The sequence below is a fragment of the Propithecus coquereli genome, unplaced genomic scaffold (assembly GCF_000956105.1).
Source record: "Propithecus coquereli isolate 6110/MARCELLA unplaced genomic scaffold, Pcoq_1.0 Scaffold295, whole genome shotgun sequence".
Classification (NCBI taxonomy): domain Eukaryota; kingdom Metazoa; phylum Chordata; class Mammalia; order Primates; family Indriidae; genus Propithecus; species Propithecus coquereli.
Genome location: NW_012148563.1, coordinates 1,691,719 through 1,715,124, shown reverse-complemented (window position 1 = coordinate 1,715,124; position 23,406 = coordinate 1,691,719). Strand labels below are relative to the sequence as shown.

The 23,406-nt window shown below is 46.1% G+C and overlaps 1 protein-coding gene across 4 annotated transcripts in view; it reads right to left on the bottom strand.

Moving 5' to 3' along the window:
- AGAP1 (ArfGAP with GTPase domain, ankyrin repeat and PH domain 1) overlaps positions 1-23,406 on the bottom strand; it is a 544,117-nt gene that overhangs the window by 250,965 nt on the left and 269,746 nt on the right. For 3 of the 4 annotated variants that reach the window (XM_012648855.1, XM_012648857.1, XM_012648858.1), the window contains exon 9: positions 19,746-19,838. The exons of the other annotated variant lie outside the window; for it this stretch is intronic. In XM_012648855.1, the coding sequence (XP_012504309.1) occupies positions 19,746-19,838 (93 nt within the window). The remainder of the gene's footprint in view (positions 1-19,745; positions 19,839-23,406) is intronic. 4 annotated transcript variants of the gene reach the window in all.

Below are 23,406 nucleotides of genomic sequence, written 5' to 3'. Positions count from 1 at the left end.
AAAAAAAAAAAAGAGGCAGAGCGAAACACTCAGGACCAGTCAAACAAGTCCTGAACGTGACCCCAACAGCTGTGACCCCGCAGAGCACCCAGGAGGCCTAGTACCACTGGAGTCTCCCGCCAGGCACGCGCCTGCGCCACGCACAGGACATCCCATAAACCTAGGAAATGCCCGCCCGGCGGAGGTGCTTCCTGGGACTCACCTACTGGGACAGGCAGGGGAGGACACAAATCCCACCGGTGCTCTCGTCAGGAGTCCCCTCACCCAGGCCCCTGGGATTTAGTTGTAGACAACTAACCAGCTAACAACGGCTCTGCTCGGAGCGGACCCCGGACTTGCCGAGAGGAGCGCCTGAGAGCAACAAGGCTTTAACACCCTCCGACAGAAGTAAAGTGATTCAAAAATTTCAAGGAAGAAACGTTCTGTAAATGGCTTTTCCAACCCGCGGTCAGGTACATTTGGGAGCCCCCCCCGTTAGTGACCGCGGCAGCACACCTGCCCGGGCTCGCCCGGAACCTAGACGCCCCTCCCCTGCCTCCCAACGTCACTGCTCCCAAGAAATGAATTCTGAGCCTCCGGAGCCCCCAAAGCATCTCGCAGAGAGCTTCCAGCACGTCGCACCTCTGAACTGGACAACTCCCCGACGTGCAGGAACCTGGGCAAAGGATGCTTTACCAGTGGCTTTCTGAATTATCAAATGTTTGATAAAACAAATACTTTGAAAGAAAAACAATGAATGGAACAGACTGCTTCAAAGTGCTTGCAGTCAGAAAACTCTGGGCCGGCTCTGATTTGAGGAAAGGCGACTCTCTGGCAACTGACAGCAGCACGTATCTCCTCGTTGAGATCAGCGAAGTGCAAAGAAAAATCAATCCGTTAAATGATTAAGCAGACTTTTTAAATACAACTAATTTACTAAGCAAAACAATCCACCGCCGGCACCCAAATGGCGACTGCAGTCGGGTCTGGTCCACTGCGTGTCATGGAGAAATCCTGCGGCATCGAGCCCTCCCTTGTCCACGTCTTCTGTGGGCCTCCCCGTCTCGGGTCACAGTGGCCCCTCCTTGCAAATGATGGCCTTGGCCCTGAACAATGTCTTCAAAACACTCCGCCAGCCGCCGAAGCTCTGCACGACACTGTCCTAACCACAGCCCCTGATCTTTCTTCCTGTCCTTCAAGCCCAGACATGCCTGTCCCCCAAACTGCTTGTCACTTCCTGAAGCTCCTTCTGCCCCAGCCCAGTCCCACCCATTCTCTACAGCCAGTTCTTCATGCTGCCATCCCCGAGGGGAGATGTGGCTGCCTCCCACCCACCCACCCACCCACGCGTCTCTGGCTCTCAGCACATTGTCACTACCCGTTGCAGGACAAACTCAGAGGGGCCAAGGGCGCCTCCTGTCCACCTGTGTCAACCACGCAGCCCAGCGCAAAGTGGCCACCTACAATGCAAGGACGGACTCACCGTCATGCTAAGAGACCAAACCATCGTGTAGTCTGAAGGATTTCCCACAAAGAAAAACGTGGAAATACATAGAGAGCCTAAAAAGATTAAAAAGCATTTATCATCAGCGTTAAAAAAAAAATCTCTTCACAATATATAATAAGCTAAAATCATGATTAATGTCTCAAAACTGACTTCGTCCAGAGTATGAATGAATCCTCCAGGAGCAACTCTGTGTGTATTTGGCCAACATTAACTCAGATGTCAAATGCTGAGCCCTTTCTTGCTCACAAGGTCTCAAAGTTCCTATTAAAGTTAGAACTTGGGCAACACAACCACAGTCTCTCCACCGCAAAATTGCTTCTGCCTCTGGAAAGGCGGGTGGTGGACTGCCGGTGCCACCCGCCCTATTACAGACATGAAGAAATGAATCCCTGATGCGTAAACCGAAATTCCAACAGAGGCCACAGTGGTCCAGCTCGCTCCCTTCAGACAATGAAATGTGCCGTCACTAACAGCAAGGCCGGGGCAGGCGGGCGCAGAGCGAGGGCCTCTGCAAGGTCCACGGACGACGTTAGCCGAGGACGGCCCGGCTCCGCTTCCAGCCCCGTGGCAGGACAAACAATGGACCAGGGGCCCGGGTGTTGAACAACTACAGGGAACAAATGGAAATATTTGCCTTAGACTGACCTCTACACCAGGCTATGAAACTGCAGCTTAAGACAGCGACGCCTGAGCCCCTAAATTGAGGATCAGCGCTTTGGGGTGAGAGTATCTGAGAGATGTGTCTCGTGAAAGAGAACATGAAATCTGTCCTTTCTCGGAGGTTCCACCGCATGTTAGAATGGAAAAGATTCCATGAGTCCTGCAAAAACACACCTGTTATCTTTGTGTGGCCCAGCATGTCCTCGAACAGGGACACCAAGTGACACCCAAGTCATGTGTGGACCTGACAGTCCTGGAATGTACTTGAGAAATGCTGGGTCAGTGTAAGCTTCCGGACTTTTCTCCTTGACCTTCCACTCTCAGGACAATATGACTGCAAAGTAAATTTGTGCCTAAATTCTACTCTATTGTCTAGCTTTCCAATTTCAGACGTTTATCATTTATGACACAGACTCCACTCGCAACAGCTCCCCAGGCATTTTCCACTATTCTCCCACAACAAACGTGACTTTCAGGCAGTCCCGCATGATGCTTAAGTGTCAGCTTCACCACTCCATGCTGTGTGACACTGAAGCAGTGGCTCGACTTCTCTGAGCATTCATTCTGTCAGTCAAGTGGGGATTACATAATATTACTATACTAAGGTGGTTCCGAGAACTGAGATTTTTCATTTTAGAGCTGCTCTGGGGGCTTGGGATATACTAGCAGCCAAAAAGATAAAAAAAACAAAAAACATACCCTGACCTTGTGGTGCTTACATGTCAGTGGCCAACACCACAGGGGGTCAGCCCAGGGCCCAGCACACAGTGACGCAGCGTAAATTATTAGCACTTATTGCACTGTTTTCAAAATGCTTCCTCCTCTGACAATTCCTGTACCTGAGAAGGATACTGAATTAAGCCCACTATTTCCCAGAAACCTGAGAATAACCCAGAAACACCTGTCCCTAAGAAACCAAAACTCAGGATCTCGATCCACTCTGATCTATCTCAGGGATAGTTGTTCTAATTCTGTCAACGTCCACATCCTTCGTGCGTTTGCTCCTTGCTGGACCCACAGAGGCCTGGGCAGGCTGCAGTCCGGGAGGCACGTGGCTGCCAGCAGGAGCTGCACCAGGCTGCTTGCTCTGGAAGGCACCGTTTCCAACCAGCCAGGGCAGCCTCCCTCCACTTTCCTTTACAGCCTCTCCCCCAGCCACGCTAGCAATGTCCTCTGCATCCCAGCGTGGGATACGGCCACCGCTGAAAAACACCCTTCCATATGCCAGGCTCACATTTCTCAAGTATTTCAACACGTTTAGTGCAGGCAAACCGTTTTAAGGGAAATCTTCCACGGCAAATCTTGGCAGTGTCATCCAACGCTTGTGACATGATTCAGCCATGGACGTTCCTCTCTGGAATGACACCCCTGACGGATGCTCAGAGACAGAGCAGGGGAGGGATGACGGCCACAGCCACACCCTCTCCCCTTCCTTTGGGGGCTGCGGCAAAGTATTCTGGCACACGAAAGAACTTTTAAAAGTCATTGATAAGGCTCATTAATGTATCAAAATGTCACCTGCTCAATGTGAACCATTAAAAATTATTAGTACGAGTATTAGTAGAAATAGTCATTAAAGTGCAGAAATATCATGAGAAATACCAAGTAGAAATATTCATCACCTTGGAGCTCCAATGGCAACCCTCACCTCCTGCTCCAAGCCCCTGGACCGTGGGGGCGGGAGACGTGCCCTGGGTCAAAGCCCCGAAACCACAGCCTGAGCAAGGAGTCCTGGAGACCCAATTCCACTCAGACATTCGGGGAAAAACAATCAGCAGCTTAACTGATGAATGGCAGAAAGGGTGCTCAAACACAAACTACGTTTATAGAGCAGAAAGTAAAAGTCAGTATATTTTTGAAATAGATGTTTACAGCCATGTCCTTTGACTCTTGAAAGGGGATGTATTTCCTCTCCTCTGGAAGTTAGGGAGAAGCGTAAGCTCAGACTATAAAACCGCCCAGCGTTGTAGAACCCCGTCCCTGGCCCCCTTAGGGTTAGGGCCGGTGTGAAGTCCCCAAGAAGGGGACCCACCATCCATGTCACCTGAAAACTGAAGGAACGTGGACCTGACGTAAAAAGGGTTAGTGAAACTGGGTGGGGGGAGGGTTATAAAACCATTGCTTTCGGGGTTGTTCAGCTAAATTTCGATCTTTCAGAGTCCTTCTGTAGGGGACGGTGATGGAGAAAGGGCCCTCCAGAGGAAGTCCATGAAATAACTTTCGGCATAGCTAGTTCCGTGAAAGAGACGTTTTAAAAAGATATGAGGGAGCGGAGCAGCGGCATAATAAAAACAAAATGCGTGGGGAGGCGACGCCCACCTTTCCTTCACCCTGGTCGGACGCTGCACCTGCCCGAGCAGCCTCCCCGAACTGGCAGGGGCTGGGCTTCCCCGGCTCTTAACAACCCGGGTTAAGGAGGAAACTAAGCGACCCCATTGGGGGCAGCTGAGAGGAATCTGGAATAAAGTGCCACCAAGCTCTGCCAGCTGGCAGCATGCGCCTTCCCTCTGTCCCAAGCCAACAACTGGCCACAACACTCTTCCACCAAAGGACATGGCGCCATGGCAGCGTAACGAGCACCCCCTCCATCCCTGGGTGCTTAACATTTGATACTGACTCGAAACACAAATGAATAATTGTGTCAAATTTACAAAGAATTCGTTCTAGCCATAACCTTATACTTTTTAATGGACATTGCTAAATACATTTTCTGAAAATAAAATATCACCATCTATTTTCAAAAGTGGACATTGTAATAATGCACATCGAGTGCCTTAATTAACCAAAATCATAATGATTTTATACATGGACGTGATCGTGGGGAGGCCAGCAGAAGAAAATAACAGGCCGGACTAAAATTAACGTAATGACATTTTTCAAAAGTCTTTCATGTTGCTTTTCAGGCCGCAAGCACAGCCAACAAGATATTAGAAATGTCTTCCTCAAAATGAAACCAAGGACGCTATGCTGTCCAAAGCGTAGTTTGATCTTCCTTCAAAAGTTCAAAAGGCTAACAGTTTCTGTCCCTCGCAGATGCAGCACCAGGTGTTTACAAACTCCAGTGTCACTCCCCTCAGCCACCAGGCAGGAAGGGGAGGGGAGAGGGCGGCAAGGCCGGAGGCCAGGCCCCGGGGCTCTCTGAGACCAGCCTGTGGCTCACTGTGGCTTCTCTTATCCACACTCAATTTCAACGAGGAGAAACAGGTCTCATTTTCTTCCAATATCATTTCCAGTAGCAATTTGCACTTTTCTACAAATGATCTTTTGTATGGTTATTCTTGCTGAATTGCAAACAATAAGAAAAGACTCCCATAAATCAAGTCTACTGAATCTCCTCCATTGTTGATAAAACGGGGTGTTTCCATTACAAAAAAAGAAAAAACCAGGAAAGTGCTTATAAACATGAGACATAATAAAAACATTCTTTCCTTTTGCTGAAATTATCCAATCCCATGAACACACTGGTTACCTTGATGGGTTTACATAAAACTACAATATGCCTGAAAAGAACAGCTGTATTTAAGGCAGGTACTTTCTGGTGCTGCAAATATGAATGTGGGCAGTCTGATGTAAGGGCACATCCAATCTAAGTGTGGAAAATATTTTTATTGCTCTGGGAATAGTCACTGTTAACTGAATGCAACAACAAAAAGGGGGAAAAAAGAGCATGCAGACCCCAGGGAATTACCAAATCAATTAACAAGTAATTCAGGAACTAATTTCTATATTGCCTCTTAGCACAAAATTGTATCTTTAATTTCTCCTGCAATAAGCATCTCTATGATGGTCCTAACACACACTGACGCTGTAAATGAGTTTACAAGTATCTCTTTTTGATTGGCTAGACAACATTATTTTTTCACAGTTCAATGCTACTGCAGCCAAGTGCTCTGAGATATTTAATTATACTGGTAGCTACCAGTTACCAATTTGCAAGACCCACAGTGAGTACAGTACATTTTAAAGAACTAGTAATCAACTAATTAAAACCACAGTGAATTCTAGATACTCCAATTACAAACAACTGCTGTCGAAACACACTTAGAGGATTTCTGCATTAAGGGGAGGGAGATCTTGCAGAAGGTCTAGCTGTACCGTGGAACACGGATGCCACCAACCGAAGACCCCTCAGCACTGGCGCTATTCAGAAAACATTTCTGCAGCAGTCTCTGGGTGTTGTCTTGTGCCTGAGTTTTTAATATATCTTTAAAATATTAATATATTCAAAATTACACTGGGAACTCAGCAGTAGATGAGGCCCTTCAATGTGGACACCGCAGGTTTTGGGAACAAGTAAACCTGGGTTTGAACCTCATCTTTGCCTCTTCCAGACTCCATGACATCATGCAAGGGGAGCCTCAGCTTCCTTGTCTGTAAAATGTAAAGAACGATGCCACCCGGCCTCACAGGCTGCTGGCAGATCAGCGAGGCTGCCACATAAACACAGGAAGGATGGTTGTGTCCACTCCTAGGAACCAGATCCTCTCAAACATAGCGCTTTTTATTATTCCCTTCCTCATGCTTAAAAAACAGATAAAACAGTATGAAGCTTAAAGATCCAACTTAGAAAAAACCGACCAGTCACAACACAATCAAACTATTGGGGCTGAAACAATAAACAAACATTATTTGTTATTTTCATTTTTAAAGCGCACAAAGAAGAAGAAAATGCCCGAGAAGTGTTACAGAGCATTGGGAGGCACCACTGAAAGGATGGGCTCTGGGCCCTGCCACCCAGTAGGGACCTTTGGCAAGTTCTTCCACTTTCCTGGAACTAAGTTCCCTATGAATAAATTGAGGATCCCTTCCAGCTTTAAAAATGACACACTTGTTGGGCTAAATACACCGTAATTCTAGCATGAACACAAGAGGAGAGCATTCGGGTATTTGGTCAAACACAGGAAGACCACAGGGAAAAATAAATCTCATGGTTAATCTATAGAATTAGAAGTGCATGTACATTACGTAAATATACATGTATATATACATACACATATATTTTTTTATTCTCTCAGAGACCAATGAAATAAGAAAAAATAACATTGGGACAATCAGGCTATGAAATCTTTTTGAGTTGCATATATTACCTGATCAATACTTAAAAATACTAGTTTATATATAACAACCACTCTTGACATTCCCTCAATCAAAGGAGCCTTTCATGGTATTGAGACTTCTATTTACCCAGGATAAAAGACGGGAAAATAAGCTCCGCTCTACTAGAAACAAACACAAACACACACACACACACGCGTGCATGCACATGTAGGGTACCCAGGGCATTTTATTTAAGACTGTGCACATTTATCAGAAGGAAATCATTTCCATTTTTTAAGCCTACTTATTATTGAACACCATATATCATTAAAGATGATTTACAGAATATCAGCATAGTCTCAAAGTATCTCCCCCAAGATATTCATCACTATCTTCATCAAAGGGAAAATAATAACTCAAGGGAGAAATCTGGAGACTTCCCCTTAACCGGATAACCAAGGCTGAGCCACCAATAGTAAGACAGGTGGGTATCGCCAGCCTCCGGCTAAGGGAGCCAAGGGCACAAAGCGTCTGTGTGTTTCTGCCAGAAATGCATAACCTCAGTCTACTCAGGAGACAACATCGGATGATCCAAATTCAAGCCCTTTCTACAAAATAACTTGCCAATATTCCTAAAATATATCAAGCTCGTGAAAGGTAAGAGAGACTGGGGAATTGTCTCAGAGCAGATGTGAAGTCAACAAAGCCATGAAATGAAAGAAGGGACCCTGGGTTGGACCCCAAGAGGAAAAAGAGCATTAAGAGAAAAACTGGGGAAATCTGAATGTAAGGCCTGCAGTTTGGTTCTAGCAGGGCACCAATATTAATCTCCTGGTTTTGATAACTGTACTGTAGGTAAAAATGTTCACATTAGAGAAAGCTGGGGAAAGGGTACATGGGGGCTCTATTACTTTTTGCAACTTTCCTTCAAGTCTAAAGTTATTTCAAAACAAAAATTTAAAAGTTCTCCTGTAATCCTACCCCAATTCACTTGTTTGTGTTCCTATTTTCCCAATTTTAAACCAAATGTACATATATTTTCATGTTCTAATTATTATAAAGATACAGTTTTATGCTTTCACATACTATTTTATAAACAGTTTCACATCTCTAAAGAGTATTCAAATTGACCATTTTAATTGCTGTATGTCCTGATACTATTCAGTTAGCAATCACTAGTTTAACTCCTTGCTTGCTGAACATTTGTGGCTCCCAGAATTTTAGTATTACAAATCACTGAGATGAGCATTTTTTTTACACTTAAGGTTTTTTTTCCCTTTCTCCTAGTGAATTATTCCCTTGGGCATAACCTTCTAGAAGACAGATTACTGGGACAAAGAGAATCAAATTTTTTATGTCCTCTATGTATTCCTGCTAGACTATCCTCTAAGAGGACTGGGTCGATTTTCAGTACTAGAGCAGTACATTTCTAAAACTCTGTTTCTCCTAACTTTTCTTAGCGAAGGATTTTATCATTCTCTGTTAATGATAAACTTTAGTGTAAAATGATTTCTCATTAAATTTCCACTACCTTAGATATGAGCAAAGGAAGGACAGATTTCCGCCTGTGTTTATTTGATCTTTATCTCCAACCATCTCTTTGTGTATTGCTCACATCTCCACCGGTATTTCTGTGTAGCTGGTCTGATATTTATGTATTTGTGTAAAATAAATTTGTACATGAAAAATGTAAACAATTTTTTCTACAGAATTTCTTGGCGATAAATATATTCTTGTTTTTAGCGCTACTTACAATCATAAAGACTGTGGTCGATGCAGATTGAATAATGGAGTAAAATTTCGGCAATTACAAAAACAGTCCTGTGTTATTATTTAGATGAAATTTCTTTCCTATGAATATTGAAAAGTAGAAGTTTTAGAAGAAACCAAGTTTTCTGAAATGATTTTGGGTCACTCACAAAAGTTTTATTCTTTACAGATTAAAAAAAAGTGACTACTTTTGTGTAACCTAAATATAGTACCTTATATACATGAAACAGTTAAATTTAGAGACTACTAAATTTAAAATTATACTGTTTCTTAAAATGTAACTTAATATAGAGTGCAACTTGTCCAATATAGCATATTCTTTTAAACATGAAACTTGTTTTAGTGAAGGAAAATATTTCACGCTATTAACCCAGCCCACCAATTACAACTACCGTGGCCGCCATCATCACCACCAGCCCCCAGCTCCCTACGTCCCTACGTCTCACTGACCTCCCCTGCTCTGTGGACACGTTGGAAGAGAGAACACGATCTAATGTGTGCACCATCTGGAAGCACGCAGAAGGGGAGACCCATGAAGGATGTACACGTCTATACAACAGGGAAGACAAGCGAGACCCCAAGACCAGACAAGGCATCAGAGGAGGCAGTAGGGAAGACATTGTATCTGTCAGGCATAGCTAGGTTTTCCTGAACAGAAGGCATTTCACATGTGCCTTGAGGACAGGAAGCTTTTGACAAGCACAGATTAAAGGGACCAGTACCAACCAAAGTTAGGAGCCATCTGTGTGTGAGACAGGAAAGGAAAGAAGCCTCAAGTGACCCCATGTGCCTAGAAAGGGGATCTCAGAGTATGGCTCCCAGACCGCAGAGACGGCATCTTCTGGGAACATAGAAATGCAATTTCATGAGACAACACTCGCATATTCAGTCAACCTCTGGGCCCAAGGGACTCTGATGCATGCCAAAGCTCGAAGACTTCATTTGGTCCAGGCGCCCGACAGCAGGGCTCTCCAGGACAGCCCCTGCATAAAGCACATGTCCCCCTGGTACCCCACGAGGAGAGTGCGCCACGTCCCTGATGTTTAGTCTTGTACAGAAAAGACAGTTGTGGTGAGTACAGATTGAATCGGGGAAAATGCAACAGGGCAGACTTCTAGAACATACTCTAGAGGACTCCTGGATTTGAAACCCAGCTCCTTCACTTACGAGCTCTGTAACATTGCCTTCGTGCCTTAACCTCCCCCAGCCTCAGACTCTTCCTCCATAAACGGGCATAAGTTGTATCTCAGGTTGGTAGAGAATTAAATGAAGTCCTATTATCAAATCATCTAATGGAATGAACAAGCACTCAGCACATAACTGCCAGCATTCTTTTTATAAAGCTCACACAATAACTTGGTTAATTTAATGACTTTTTAAGCAGAGGGAAATGTTAGGAAGTAAATATAACAGGATATAGGTCTGACTGTATTGGGAAGACTAGACTTGGGACGGCCTTAAGATGTTTTAGTATTTTTTAATGTTTCCATTTTCACCAGTCTGCAAACATAACTATAATATTAGGTATTTTATAGAAAATGTCTAACTGTGAATATATTTCCCAAAACAACAGACTCTTTTATGCCTATTTCATATTTCACCAAATTTCTACAAATTTAATTATAGCTATCAGCTTTGGTGCCAAGGGACTGTGGTGTCTTTGGGTGGCTCACGCCCGTAATCCTAGCACTCTGGGAGGCCGAGGCGGGCGGATTGTTTGAGCTCAGGAGTTCGAGACCAGCCTGAGCAAGAGCGAGACCCCGTCTCTACTAAAAATAGAAAGAAATTAATCGGACAACTAAAAATACATAGAAAAAATTAGCTGGGCATGGTGGCACATGCCTGTAGTCCCAGCTACTTGGGAGGCTGAGGCAGTAGGATCACTTGAGCCCAGGAGTTTGAGGTTGCTGTGAGCTAGGCTAACGCCACAGCACTCACTCTAGCCAGGGCAACAGAGTGAGACTCTGTCTCCAAAAAAAAAGAAAAAAAAATCTTGGCCATCAGAGAGTTGAAAATAAATTCCCTTAGTGAGATGTAGGAAAGGAAACTGTCTTTGCTACTCAAAACTATCTGATAAAAATGCCACTGTCTGATGACTTTCCTGAAGAGCCTAAAAAGAGGACTGTGAAGACTTCTTAAGACGCCACCGTCTTTACCGCTTCCGGAGCAGACAACAAGCGAACCACGCTCACCAAGGGCGCAGGCATGGCGAGCACAGAGCCTGCAGCAATCGCGGCTGGAGCCTCGGTCTCTGCACAGTCAAGGCACGGTCTGGGCTCCCCGACCACCTTTGGGAAAAAGTGTCCAGTGCAAGAGCCACACCCAACGCCCTAGGGAGTTCCACTGCTGCTGGTTCCAAATAAAACAGGAAACCGTGACAGCCAGTAGGATTCTTCCTTCCAGAGGGTGAGGTACTTTCACACTCTCTATTCACCAAGAACAAAGCCCAGCTTGGAAGACATCATACTCTACAAAGTCTGTGTTCTTAAACGAGGAGATACTGAGTCTTCTATCGGGAACTATTAAATAATGCAAAAATGAAATAAGACTTTAATTATACGATTTGCTCAGGAGTCTTGGTTAACATGTTTCCGTGTAGTATCTGCAAACGTGTGAAGACTATGGTATTTATAGCTAGTCATCATGTGTTGGGACTGTAATCTTTAAGGTGAAAGGCCTCGCGAGTTGGACATGGGGTCTCTGAGCTCCTGCCGTATCTTCCTTTCAGTAAGGAAGAATGTATTTATCTGGGCATCACCATTTATACTCAGGATAAATAATGAACACACAGCACTGTGGCCATTGGCATAGTGACCTGGGGCCCAGCTGATGGAATGCTGGGCACCTGCTGAATGAAAATGCTTCTTCCTCGTCTTCCCCAGCTGCAGACCTGGCGTTTGCCCACGGCCCTGAGGAGCTACCTTTGTTTGGGAAAGGAGTTTTGGTTTTCTTTTCAAAACCAACCTGACAGAGGTCTCCTCTGAACAGAACTAAAACGCCTTAATACTTATGAAATGCATCGCGTAGAGCGGGAGCCACGCGCTTCGTAGAAGGATTTGTTCCAGCAACAGTCTTATTTCAAATGATAATAGTTTACTGCTACTTAGGAGAGTTTCCCTAAACCCTCAAATCAGGATACTTCAAATCTTGAATGTTTCCCATTTAGCACCTGCAGCCTCTTAGAATAGGTTCTTTTGATTCTCAAACATGTTGGACACGAATAAAGTAGCCTTACATTGTAACACCGGGAAGGCCTAAGACGGAAGACCAATGCAGGTGCAGAGAATGTTACCGATGGTCTTTAGGGCCACTCAGACCTGACTTCTTGTCCCAGCTCTGCTATCAACTAGCTGTGTGTTACGGGGCTGAAATTGTGCCGCCCAAAATTCACAGGCTGAAGCCTAACTCTCAGTGTGACCATATTTGGAGACAGGGTCTTCACGGAGGGATATAAGGTTAAAGGAAGTCATAAGTGGGGCTCTAATCCAACAGGACTGATGTCCTTCTAGAAGAGGGAGACACCAGGAGTATGCACAGAGTAAAAAAGGCCATGTGAGGACACAGTAGAAGGTGGCTGTCGACCAGCCAGAAGAGAGTCCTCACCAGACGTCACATTGGCTGGTACCTTGATCTTGGACCTCCAGCCTCCAGAACTGAGAGAGGTATATTTCTGTTGTTTACATCATCCCACTCTGTGGGAGTTTATTATGGTAGCGCTAGCAAGCAAACACACTGTGCAATGTGCCGTCACCTCCCAGCTTTCCTCTTCTCATCTGTGACTGGGGACCATCGTAGCTCCTGGGTAGAACGGACGGCAGTATAAAGCTCTAGCACAGTGCCTGGTGCTCAGAAAGTGGTCACTTAACGCTGGCCACCACTAGTACTCTGGCAGATCATAACTACCCATCATTATAAACCCTACAGGGATAGAGTAGGAAGAGGGAGGGAGACTGTGCCCAAAGGAAAAGGCTGTCCGGCCTGGCTCTTAGGGACACAGTCTGCGGGCGCCTCTGCTCTGGGAGCCTGCAGCCCAAGCTCTGCAGGGTCACAAGCCTCACAACTCACACCACTGCTTTGTGGAAAGCACTGCCCAACTCCCCACAACTGACGCAGGGAGATCAACACCCCTCCGCAGTGCAGCCAGGGCCCTTGGCAGCCAGACACCTCCAGCCTTCAGGTCCCCTTCCAGTCCCTGAGGCCCTGCTCCCAGTCCCCTCCTGCGACTGCCGGTTCACACTTCTGAGTCCAGCGGGATGGCGTCCACCCCACTCCCTCATCCTTCCTCACCCTCACCTTTCTGGCCCAGTAGAAGACACCATTCCTTGGCTGCGGGGCTCCCAGGGTCCTTCAAACACACCTCCCTTAGACACCTGTCCACCATCCTCAGAGGTCACGGGAGGGGGTCTTCAGCCCATGTCTGAGCCCAGCATGGACCACAGACACCTGCCTCCCCGAGCCCCAGGAGAGGACCCACGGCATGTCTATACAAGGATAAGCCCCAATTGTTACAAGCTGAGCAAGTCTGATAAGAAATAATGCCAGAAATAAATATCTTATTGATTCATCAAGACAAAAATAAATTCTGGCAATACATGCTAACATTAGCTTCCAGAAACTTTCCTCTATTTGTATGTTGTTTTATATTTCTAGGCTCAGAAGGAGCCAGATTTCAACATCATTGTGGAACTTTCAAAGAAAATAAATATTTTGCTGAAACAAACCATGTAGATATTATCCCAGCTCCTGGATTATGGATACACCGAAGACACGTTGAGTCTTAAAACTAACTTCCATTCTCGGAAATAACATAATGTTGGTGTGGCATTTGTAGCACGTAGAGCACCTCGGCAAACCTTACTTCCTGTCACCAAGACCAAGGGAAGTAGTAGTTCAAATTGCTTCCCAGATTTGTATTTAAGTGATGGACTTTGTGTTTTGGCCAAAGTCGCTTCATTAAGCGTCGAGTGTTTTGTACGGAACACGCCGCCACCCACCTACACGGCCAAAAGTTCCAGGGACTAAGGAGGGTGTGCCCTGTGCATTCAAAGACGAAGGACGATTAATTCTCACGTAGGCATCCAGATATCCCGGGCTGCTTTGCCAATGACATTATGATGTCTGAGGAGTCAAAGAAAAATACGTGATACACCCACCTGACCCATTAAACGAAGAACCGTGATCGGTCTGAGGCTGTCGTGGACCAGGCTGAATGCGATGCTCTCAGGAGTTGTTCGCCCAAGTGAGATAAATTAGCTTTCGGGGTACCAGGGTCCATGTCAGTAAATTGTCTGCTTCTGGGGGACTAAGCAGGCCCCTGGTGCCCAGGCAGAGCTGATGTGCCGCATGGGCGAACACGGTCTTCTCAGCACGCCTCACCCTGGCTCCGGTGTCGTCGGGCTGAATGAACACCCGCTGTCGCACCTCTGCACAGGAAGCAGACAGGGGCGCCCACCTGCAGAATCCACTCTTGCCACGTTTCTGAAGGAAGACCACGGCCATTCCTTTTTCTTCCAATCTCTGTAAAGTTTCAGCACGATCTTCAGATTTGTTTCCCCGACGAAAGCAGCCCGTGACGGCCGTGAATGGCGTCCGACTCTGAGGAGCCGGTAAAGCAGGCGGCATCGGGTGCTTTCATCCTGCCCACGCCACACGACACACCTTCGTGCCGACCGCAGGTACCGGGCGGCAGAGGTCAGCGGCCTGACGCGGGCTGGGCCAGGGGTCAACTCCAGAGGTTCCTTCCACGCAATGACAATTGCCTCTTTCTACACAACTGAGAATCAAAACACGCGCTGCCTCAAAACCAGTCCACAGGCCCGATGGCGGGCGTGACGGGCATGCTGCAGGCGGCTGGCTCCTCCTGTCACAGCCCGGGAAGGGTGTTCCTGTAGCTTCGGACGGCTGCTGAAAAATAACGGCTCTCACCGGTTGACTCTCGAGGTGGCCATGACATCTGGGTTCAAGGCCAAAATTAAGACTTTAAAAAAAAGTTTTATATGAAGACACTTTGCTCCTGTGGTGCGTCCACTAAGAATCACAGAAGTAAGCGTGTCTGACCTGCGGCCCCTGGCAGCGCCTCGCAGTCCCGAGAGCTGAGAATGGGTGCCTCGGCTGACACCCGCGCAGTAAGAACCAAACGGAGTGGGTGGCTCGTGAGACAGGGGGACCCTCAGTCTGTCATGAGGGCCGTCATGAGGGCTCACGCCACGGGGAACAGAGACTTGTTCCTCTGAAAGTATCAACCAGTTGATCAAATCAATACGAAACTTCCAAAGTTGTAGGCAGAGGTGACGCTTTGCTCGTGGATCTCTGAGAGGTCTGAGTCCAACCGCACTTTAATCCTTAAGCACAAAACCACCAGCGCTGGACACCCTGGTCAAAGCTGAGCCAGGCCCGGGGGCCCCTTCTGAGGGGTCTGCACTGATGGGAGGGGTCTCTGCTGCAGCCTGGCGTGGACAGTGAGCCCCGGACACTTTCGGTACTTCTCATTCCTCTCTAGCCCTGGGAGCGCCATCCCCCAGTGGTCCAACACGAGTCGGGGGCGGGGAGGATAACGGCTAAATACAGCTGGCTGTCAAAGAGGAGACCCCCAAACCAAAGCACAGCAAAGCAAAGATGGCATTTCTTACTCTTTTACCCTCTGAAACCTCATGAGAAAACACACTGTCTCAAAAGACTTAATGAGCAGGGGCTTTTTCTGTTTGTCCCCATCAAATAAAAATAATACATTTCCAGTTGTGCAAGTATGACAAGATAAGCTGACCAAGGTTTTTAAAAAATTCAGATACGCTCTAGCGTAGACCTCTAAGTGCCAGGTGAGGCCGGACGGTCTCTGTTCCCGCAGTGTGAGCATCAGGGCCGGAGGAGAGGGCCCTGCCCGGCCAGGAGTCTGCGAGGGGGAGGCCAAGGCTCGTGGCTGTGTATCTGCACTCAAATATAGAGATTAAAAATGCTAAAAGGAAAGAAAGAAAGGAGAGCACACAGCTGCCGTCCCCCAAACAGACCTCCCATCTGCCACCCACGATTTGCATGTCACCTTCTCCGGGCTCATTTGTACTTCATTAACTGCCATTGACTTAACAAGATTTATGCAAATGACACCATAGGAGCTCCCTAACTCCCACTGCAATCAAGTGATTATGTATGTACAACTCTCCACAGCAATGAAAAATTAATACGTGACAAGCCCACTCGCCGCTGAGCCGGGCCTTTGGCTTTTATTTTTCTTGCTTTGCTTTTTAATTTTTATTCAAATAGACCTTATCTTATTAGTAAAAAAAAGAAACAGAACTCTCTGAACCAATCTCCTCCCCAAGACCCCAGGAAGGACAAAAAAGGCACAGTGGACCCAGGTCCACAAGAAATGAAGTTACGTTACAGGAAATGAGTCATATTCTTGGTGAGAGATCTTTAATTAGGGGGGAAAGAAAGATAAAGTCATTGACCATCCTGATGCGGCCAGCTCCCACGCGGGGGGAAGCCTTGGTGCCCACAGCGAATGAGGGAGAAGATGGAGTACAACCTGGTCAAGATTACCCACATGCACGGTCTGTAAAAACAGGAGCGAGGCTGTAGACAGGGCTGAAGACGGCCTTGCCTGGGTCCTAAGCCACCCATCGCAAGACTCCTGTGGTGGGTGGGGGCCGTCTGCAGTGATCAAATAGGGGACAGTCCAGAAACCACGGCCATTACCAACTCCAAGAAGGCCGGTGAGGTTCTGCAACGATTCCTCTGCCTTCAGGCAAAGGGTCTGCTAGCCAGCGTGTGGGCTTCGATCACGCAGACCAGGTCTTTAACATGGTCCGAGCGTTAAGACAAAGTCCTCTGTCGCTGGTGAGAGGGGCAGAGGACATGGATGTGGCCAGTATCTGGGTGGGAATGAAACGACTCCTCCCACTCAGAGAGCAGCTGAGCACAGCTGTGGGATCCCCGGAGAAACATGTTGCTGCAGGCACAGTCTTAGAAGTTTCTTTACGTGGTCATAAGATATTTTTTCAGGGTTCACATACTTAATTTAAAACACATAACTTTGCTTCCTAAGCTTTCTGAAGGCTTTTCATCAACGGCAGTGGGAAGAGCAGACCCACTGGGGTGAAGGGGGCTGGTCCGAACACCGGCCCCGTCGCTCCCAAGCTGCCTGGTCTAGACCCCTCACCCTCTCTGGTCTTGATTTAGAACAAGGACAACATAGCTGTTTCCTTCAACTGCAGCAATGCTGAGGATTAAACAGGAGGTTGCATGTAAAGCACTTAAATAACTCATTTGATTGTTCATCTAGTCAACAAATAAATCTGTTGAGTTTCTAGAACATGCCGGCCAGGTAATACACTGTCAGGCCCCATCCCCTGCAATCCTCTCAACTCATTTCCACGTTGAAGTCATCACACCAGGAGGGTTAGAGATTCAGACTATGTCCACTGATCCACGTTCCTTTAGAAGCACAGCACACACAGGGACGCGAGGTAAATCGATGCCACCATCTATAAACCCGCATCAATCCGCAAGAAGCGCAGAAAGGCTCTGAGGAGGGTTCCCTGAACATTACTAATTTAAAAATCCAGTTTTGTTAGAATTTCAAAATTCTCTGTGGAACCTTCACTTCTTAGTGTTTCAAAGAATTCAGACGTCACCCAGTTCCCCATTTTACAGAGGAGGAACCTGAGCCCAGAACAGGCTGCCACAGTGGGACTTCGATGGGCCAGGTGTGGACCCAGGAAGGAGCTGGCCTGGGCTGCACGTGGGGTGGGGTGGAGCAATTATGGGGGACAGGCAGCTCGCTGTGCCTAGGAGTCACTGGGAAATCAGAGCATGATTTAGATTTCAATACACTTATTTTGAACATTCACAATCGAAAGGCTTCCAAGGACTGGGTAACACTCATTTTACGCTTGATGGTCAACTCCAATCTGCACACATATTGAAAATCCAGCCTGTAAAGCCAGCCCCCTCCACAGACGAGCAGGGTACAAACTGAGTGAAGGTTTCAATTACACCGAGGGCCTGCCTGGTTCGCACGGAGGGGCTCATGCTGGCACTGCCACCCAAATCCACAACAGACATGAAGTAAGGAAACAGTCTATTATTAAGTTTTAATATTCCAAAAAGTAAGTGTCCTGATACCAGTTTAATGAAAAAAAAACCTAATAATTTTTATAATTCTGGTTGAAATAGCATCAGCAACATAAAAATTATACATTACAATTACTTAGGCAGAGAGGTTATAAATAAGTGCACAGAGGAAGAACAGACAATTATGTGCACGGACCTCTAAAGTAAAGAAATAGTTTTATAGGGAAAACATCACCCACCTGCAAAGGGGAAAGTTGTTTATTTACTGTTGTTTTGCTTTAAAATATATGGCGGGAGGAGAATGTCTCCAGAAGACGCCCCATGCCAACGCACACATCCGTGGCCCGGCATCTGAGCGCGTGTCTCATACAGAGGCAGGATGGCCTTGGTTACCACTTCCAGACCAGTCTCTCCTCCGCCTGGCAGAGGCGTGACCTACCTGCGGGCAAGGAGGTAGGAAGCTCACCGCCCGGCAGCCTCAGCTACGCTGCCGGAACAGGTGTGGTCTTTGCACCAGTTCCCCAACTTCCCAGGAAACCTGTGGACTTCCTCCTCTGGTCTCACTCGAGACACACAGCCCTATTTAAAGCCGTTCCTCTCCCACAGCTTCACGCCAAAATGGCCCAGCCCCTGCTAAAGCTGCATTCTTACGTCTCAAATGGGTGAAATGTGCATGGACGAGATAATCTAACTGTATCTGTGGAAAGACTCTACCCTTTTTAGGGGTAGTCAGCACCTATCGAGTCCAGGTGCCCGCGGGAGAGAGCAGAGAAGCCAGATGAGCCCGAGCAGCTCGTCGGTCCTGAGCCGTGTCCTTAAGAGGCAGAGCCATCAGCCTGCCCACGGCGTTGCTTTTTCTCAGGCAGAATGTCGCTAAATCAATCGGCGTTCTTCAACAAACTAAAAGATGACATTTCCAGAAGCCACTGCGCAGGGTTGAACTCTTTATTTTTATTCTCCGTGGAAATGTAACAGCAAAATACGTCACTTGTGAATTCTAGTGTTTTTTACTTGCGACATAAAGTAATTTAATACCCAGTTTCAGGGCTAATGAAAACCTATTCCAGGCTAGCAACATAGGCCAAAACAAATGCTTGAATTCAAGTCCTGTTGTGTAATGAGGAAGTTTAATTAAGGCCCCACATTACAGCTGTAAATGTTCCTTTATATAATAAGGTCTAAATGAAACTGAACCTAATCAAAGTTACAATTCCTTCATTAGCAAATTACAAACAAGAGCGCGCAGCTGACACACCGGCCATGATTATCACAACTAATTGCCTCGTTGTTACAGACCAGCCCGCAACGGTGTTCAGATGTCCGTCTGTGAGAGCAAATTAGGGCCACGTGGGGCTACTCCCGTGATCACGAGAGGCGCTCGCACGGGATCCGATTCACCCCTGTCGCCCGGCGGCCAGCGGCCCAATCAAAGCCGCGCCACAAAGGCAGCCTTTGAAGCCAGCTCAGCCTCGAAACACACTCCATCTGCAGGCGGGCAGACTGCACTTCATTAGATCTGTTGTCCCTGTTCCCGCTTCTTATTCTAATGATCCCATTTTAATACACACAGGAACCTCTTCTAATTGATGTCAAGTGAGTGACTTCTACATTCATCAACAGAGCACATCAAACAAACCTTGGCGCGCGAGCCCGCGGCATCTCGAGGAGGACCGGAGGTGTGTCTCCTGCGACGGGGGAGGGCGGGGGGGGGGGGGCAGCGTACCTGTTTAATCGGGATGGCTCGGCCGCTCCCGATGCTGTCCGCCCGACTCTCCAGGCCTTTCTTTTCTTTGTCTGGGTCGCTCCCTTTCCGAGACTGCAAAGCAAAAGGAAAGTTGGCATTGGGGTGAGGGCTGCAGTTCACAGACGGGGGCGCTGCCCATTTGCACAGTTCCTGCCTAGGCACATTCAGAAACCACCTATATGTGTGTACACGCACGCACACACACATACACAGACACACACACACAGACACACACACACACACACACACACACACGTCCTGCAAGCGGACTGTTAAGTGGTTCATCTCCACTGACTCATCATTTTAAAGAAAATTTTCTAAACTTTCTCCAACTTTTCCACTGCAAAATTATCTTTTAATTCTTTTTTAAAGGGTTCAAAATTCAATTACTAGAAACCAATGGACCATATAGGAAGTAACGCCCAACAGGAAAACCCATTCTAAAGCTGCAGTTAATGTAGCCGAGGAAGAAAAGGAATCCTCAATGTTTATTTGGAAACGTACTACATAAATGTATATATTTAATTAATATCTGAATGATTTAAAAAATTCTATTAACTAAGTCAGCTGTGCAATTTAACGGTACACCTTGATTAGTATCAAGGTGCAGTTAATGGTTTGCTTTTATTGCTTCTGGATGGTTAGGAAATGGAAAATTCGAAGTTAAAATAGTGTACAATACCGCAAAAAATAATGAAGGGAGAGACTGAAAATATCTTTTCGACAAAATGTTGGCATTTGGGAAATAATGAGCAGCTTTCTTTGCCAAGTTCCTGAAACAATCATCTTGGACGCGCCATTGGCATTATGTGAACCACCCAGTAGCTGGCAATCGGCGGGAAGGGTGACGGCGTTTGACCAGGGAAGCCCCACGCAGAAGCACCTTGACCTGGGGAAAATGGAAGGAGCTCCACCGTCTAAGTCTCCATCTTGATGGCGTGAGAAAGTGTGAGCGCAATGATTTTCTGACAGATTTATTTTATTATGAGAGAAAGATCTGAGACTCGTCCTCCTTAATAACTGTGCTGACAAGTGACAACTTCACTCCATTACTTTTCAATGGGAACATTACTCACGCAATATTGAAAATGGAGAAACATTTTCATGTGCTTTTCAAATCTGAGATGATATATGAAATGAATAGACTTTGTGGTGTCCAGGGCTGCAATGAAAAGCTAATGAAATCAGATTCAAAGGGATGCGAGACGGAGCGGCTGATTTTTGTTTTTTAGTATGAAAAGGGGCCATGTCATGGGACAGAATAGAAACAAGGCCTTCTGGGGCAGATTTAGGCTTCCAGAAGAAGCTGCCCCCCAACTTAGGGAGAAGGACAAGGAGAAAAGTCTGCACGATGTAAACTCAGATCTAGTTCTTCAAATGGTATTATTCTCCCGAACAGGTGTGTTCATGAGAAAACAGGCTTCGCCAACAGTTACGAGAGCTGACGTTTATGGTACACCTACTATGTGCCAGGCACTATGTCCTGTTTTCCTTTACAGTGGTAGAAGGCCGAAATGAGATGACAGGAAATAAAACAAGCAACAAATAGAAAGCTGTAGAAAAATATAAAACATAAGGTTTATCCCTTTGGGCGAGGAGGGAAATAGAGGTATTTATCAATTCCTTGTCATGAATTTTAGCTAGGGCTTGGGGGCTTACTTTTCTCTTTAATTAATTCTTAAATTAATAATGTATAGTAAGAGCCACGCAGTCGCCTTAAATTCTCTTTTCCTCACATCTCAATTCACGAGAAAGCCGGCACTGGAAGTTTCTAGTTGTAAAATAAACTTCAAAGCTCACAGTGATAACATTTGAAAATTTTTTAAAATTGACAAAGACTATGAAAGGTACTTTGGGAATTTTCCGAATTCTGAATTTCTAAATTTGAAGATCCATCTTCATTATTCTCTATTAACCACAATAATTAACAAAACAAACATTAAAAAAATTAACATCTTCCTCAAGGCAGCACATCTGTCCCCACAGTCGCCCTGTTCTCAGAGCAGAGATTCGGATTCCACAGGAAAAGGGAAGAAACGGCCAACTGTATCGCCGCAAACACCGCGGAATGAACTGCAGAGAAGTGAGCTCGGTATCTGGCCACACGCTCTGAGATAAATGAGACCGGAAGTTAGGTAAGACTTCACTGCAAAAACAAAACAAAAATTTCCTGACAACCATAACATTTCGGTGGAGAGAGTCATGAAACTAAAACATCAAGGGAACAGCAGCCGCGAGCCGTAGGTGAAAGGGTTTTCTGTATCTCAGCCCCACAATTACTTTGTCTCCAACAGGCTGTACCGATAAAATTGAAACCCAAAAACTAGACTAAAACAAACCCATTGGACATAAAATACTGCAGCACATATAAATTCCCAGTAGGGTCTCCCTGTTTTTCTGCCAACTTTGGAGACTCCATCACTAACAGCGCATCCTTCCGTGACTGCTGAAACAGCCCCGTGAAATCATCAGATATGGAGCAGCCCTCGGTACCCACCGAGGACGGCAGGCGCGTGTCCGTGGCGCCCAGCCTGCCACGCACGGCCAGAAATGTAGCAAGAGTGGATCATACAAAGTCCGAGCACAACACGCCACTAGAGTGACTGCTTAGTCGCCACAAACACCGAATACAGAGGAAGGAAAGCTTAAGACAACCTAATTATCACCTGCTTCTTTACAAAAATGTTTAACTCCCCCCAATGTGTAGAAAGAAGCCATAAGGACACCCCGACAACTACCTGCTCACAGGGACAGAAGCATCATTGTCAAGAGCCCTCAACTACCAACACAAACCTGCTTTTCCCCCTTTAACCAAAGGCTGCTGGAACACACTACACCAGGCATTCAGGCACCCCTATCTCTGAAGAAAACCAAAATACCGCCCAACAATTCCATTCATACTATGATCTTTGCTGCCTTATTTTTATAACGCATTTCTGTGAATTGGGCAAGCTTTATTCACAATAACACCCAGTATTACTTGGGTACTGGGTATGTTTGGCTCTATTTAATGGTATCAGCATTATACAGTAAGATTTCTAAAAATATCATGTAAATGATATCGTTATTAAATAGCTTGAAAATGGGCAAAGCAATGCAATGCACAATTTGAGGACACATGCTAGAGTAAGTTTAAAACACGGAGGCAGGTGACATGCACGAAATCAGGTGAATGCTGATCCCTGGACACAGGCAGGAGAATGTACCTGGGAGGCTCATGTAGAGGCTGCAGCTTTTACTGACCATTTGCTTCTTTCTCCAACAAGCAGTCGCAGCAGTGGCGTGGCAGGAAAAGGCTCGCATGGGATGCGGTGCACAGTGAGTGTGCATGTGTTTGTGTTTCTGCGTGCTTGAAAACATGTTCTAATGAAACGTTTTAACCACATGTAAACTAGGGCTACTAAACTAAACTAATAGTTCTAAGAACCCATATTACAAAACCAGGGATTATATGGATATAGTCTTTTAATGTATATTTGCTCAAAACAATGATTTTTCAAATAAATAAGTGAAATAAGATATAATTCAGCTTCAGATTTAGTAGAGCGTAATTCTCACTATAGACTATGACATAGATTTTGTTTGTATTATTTTGTTAAAAGTACATGTGATTGTTTTTGTTTACAAATATATATATGGA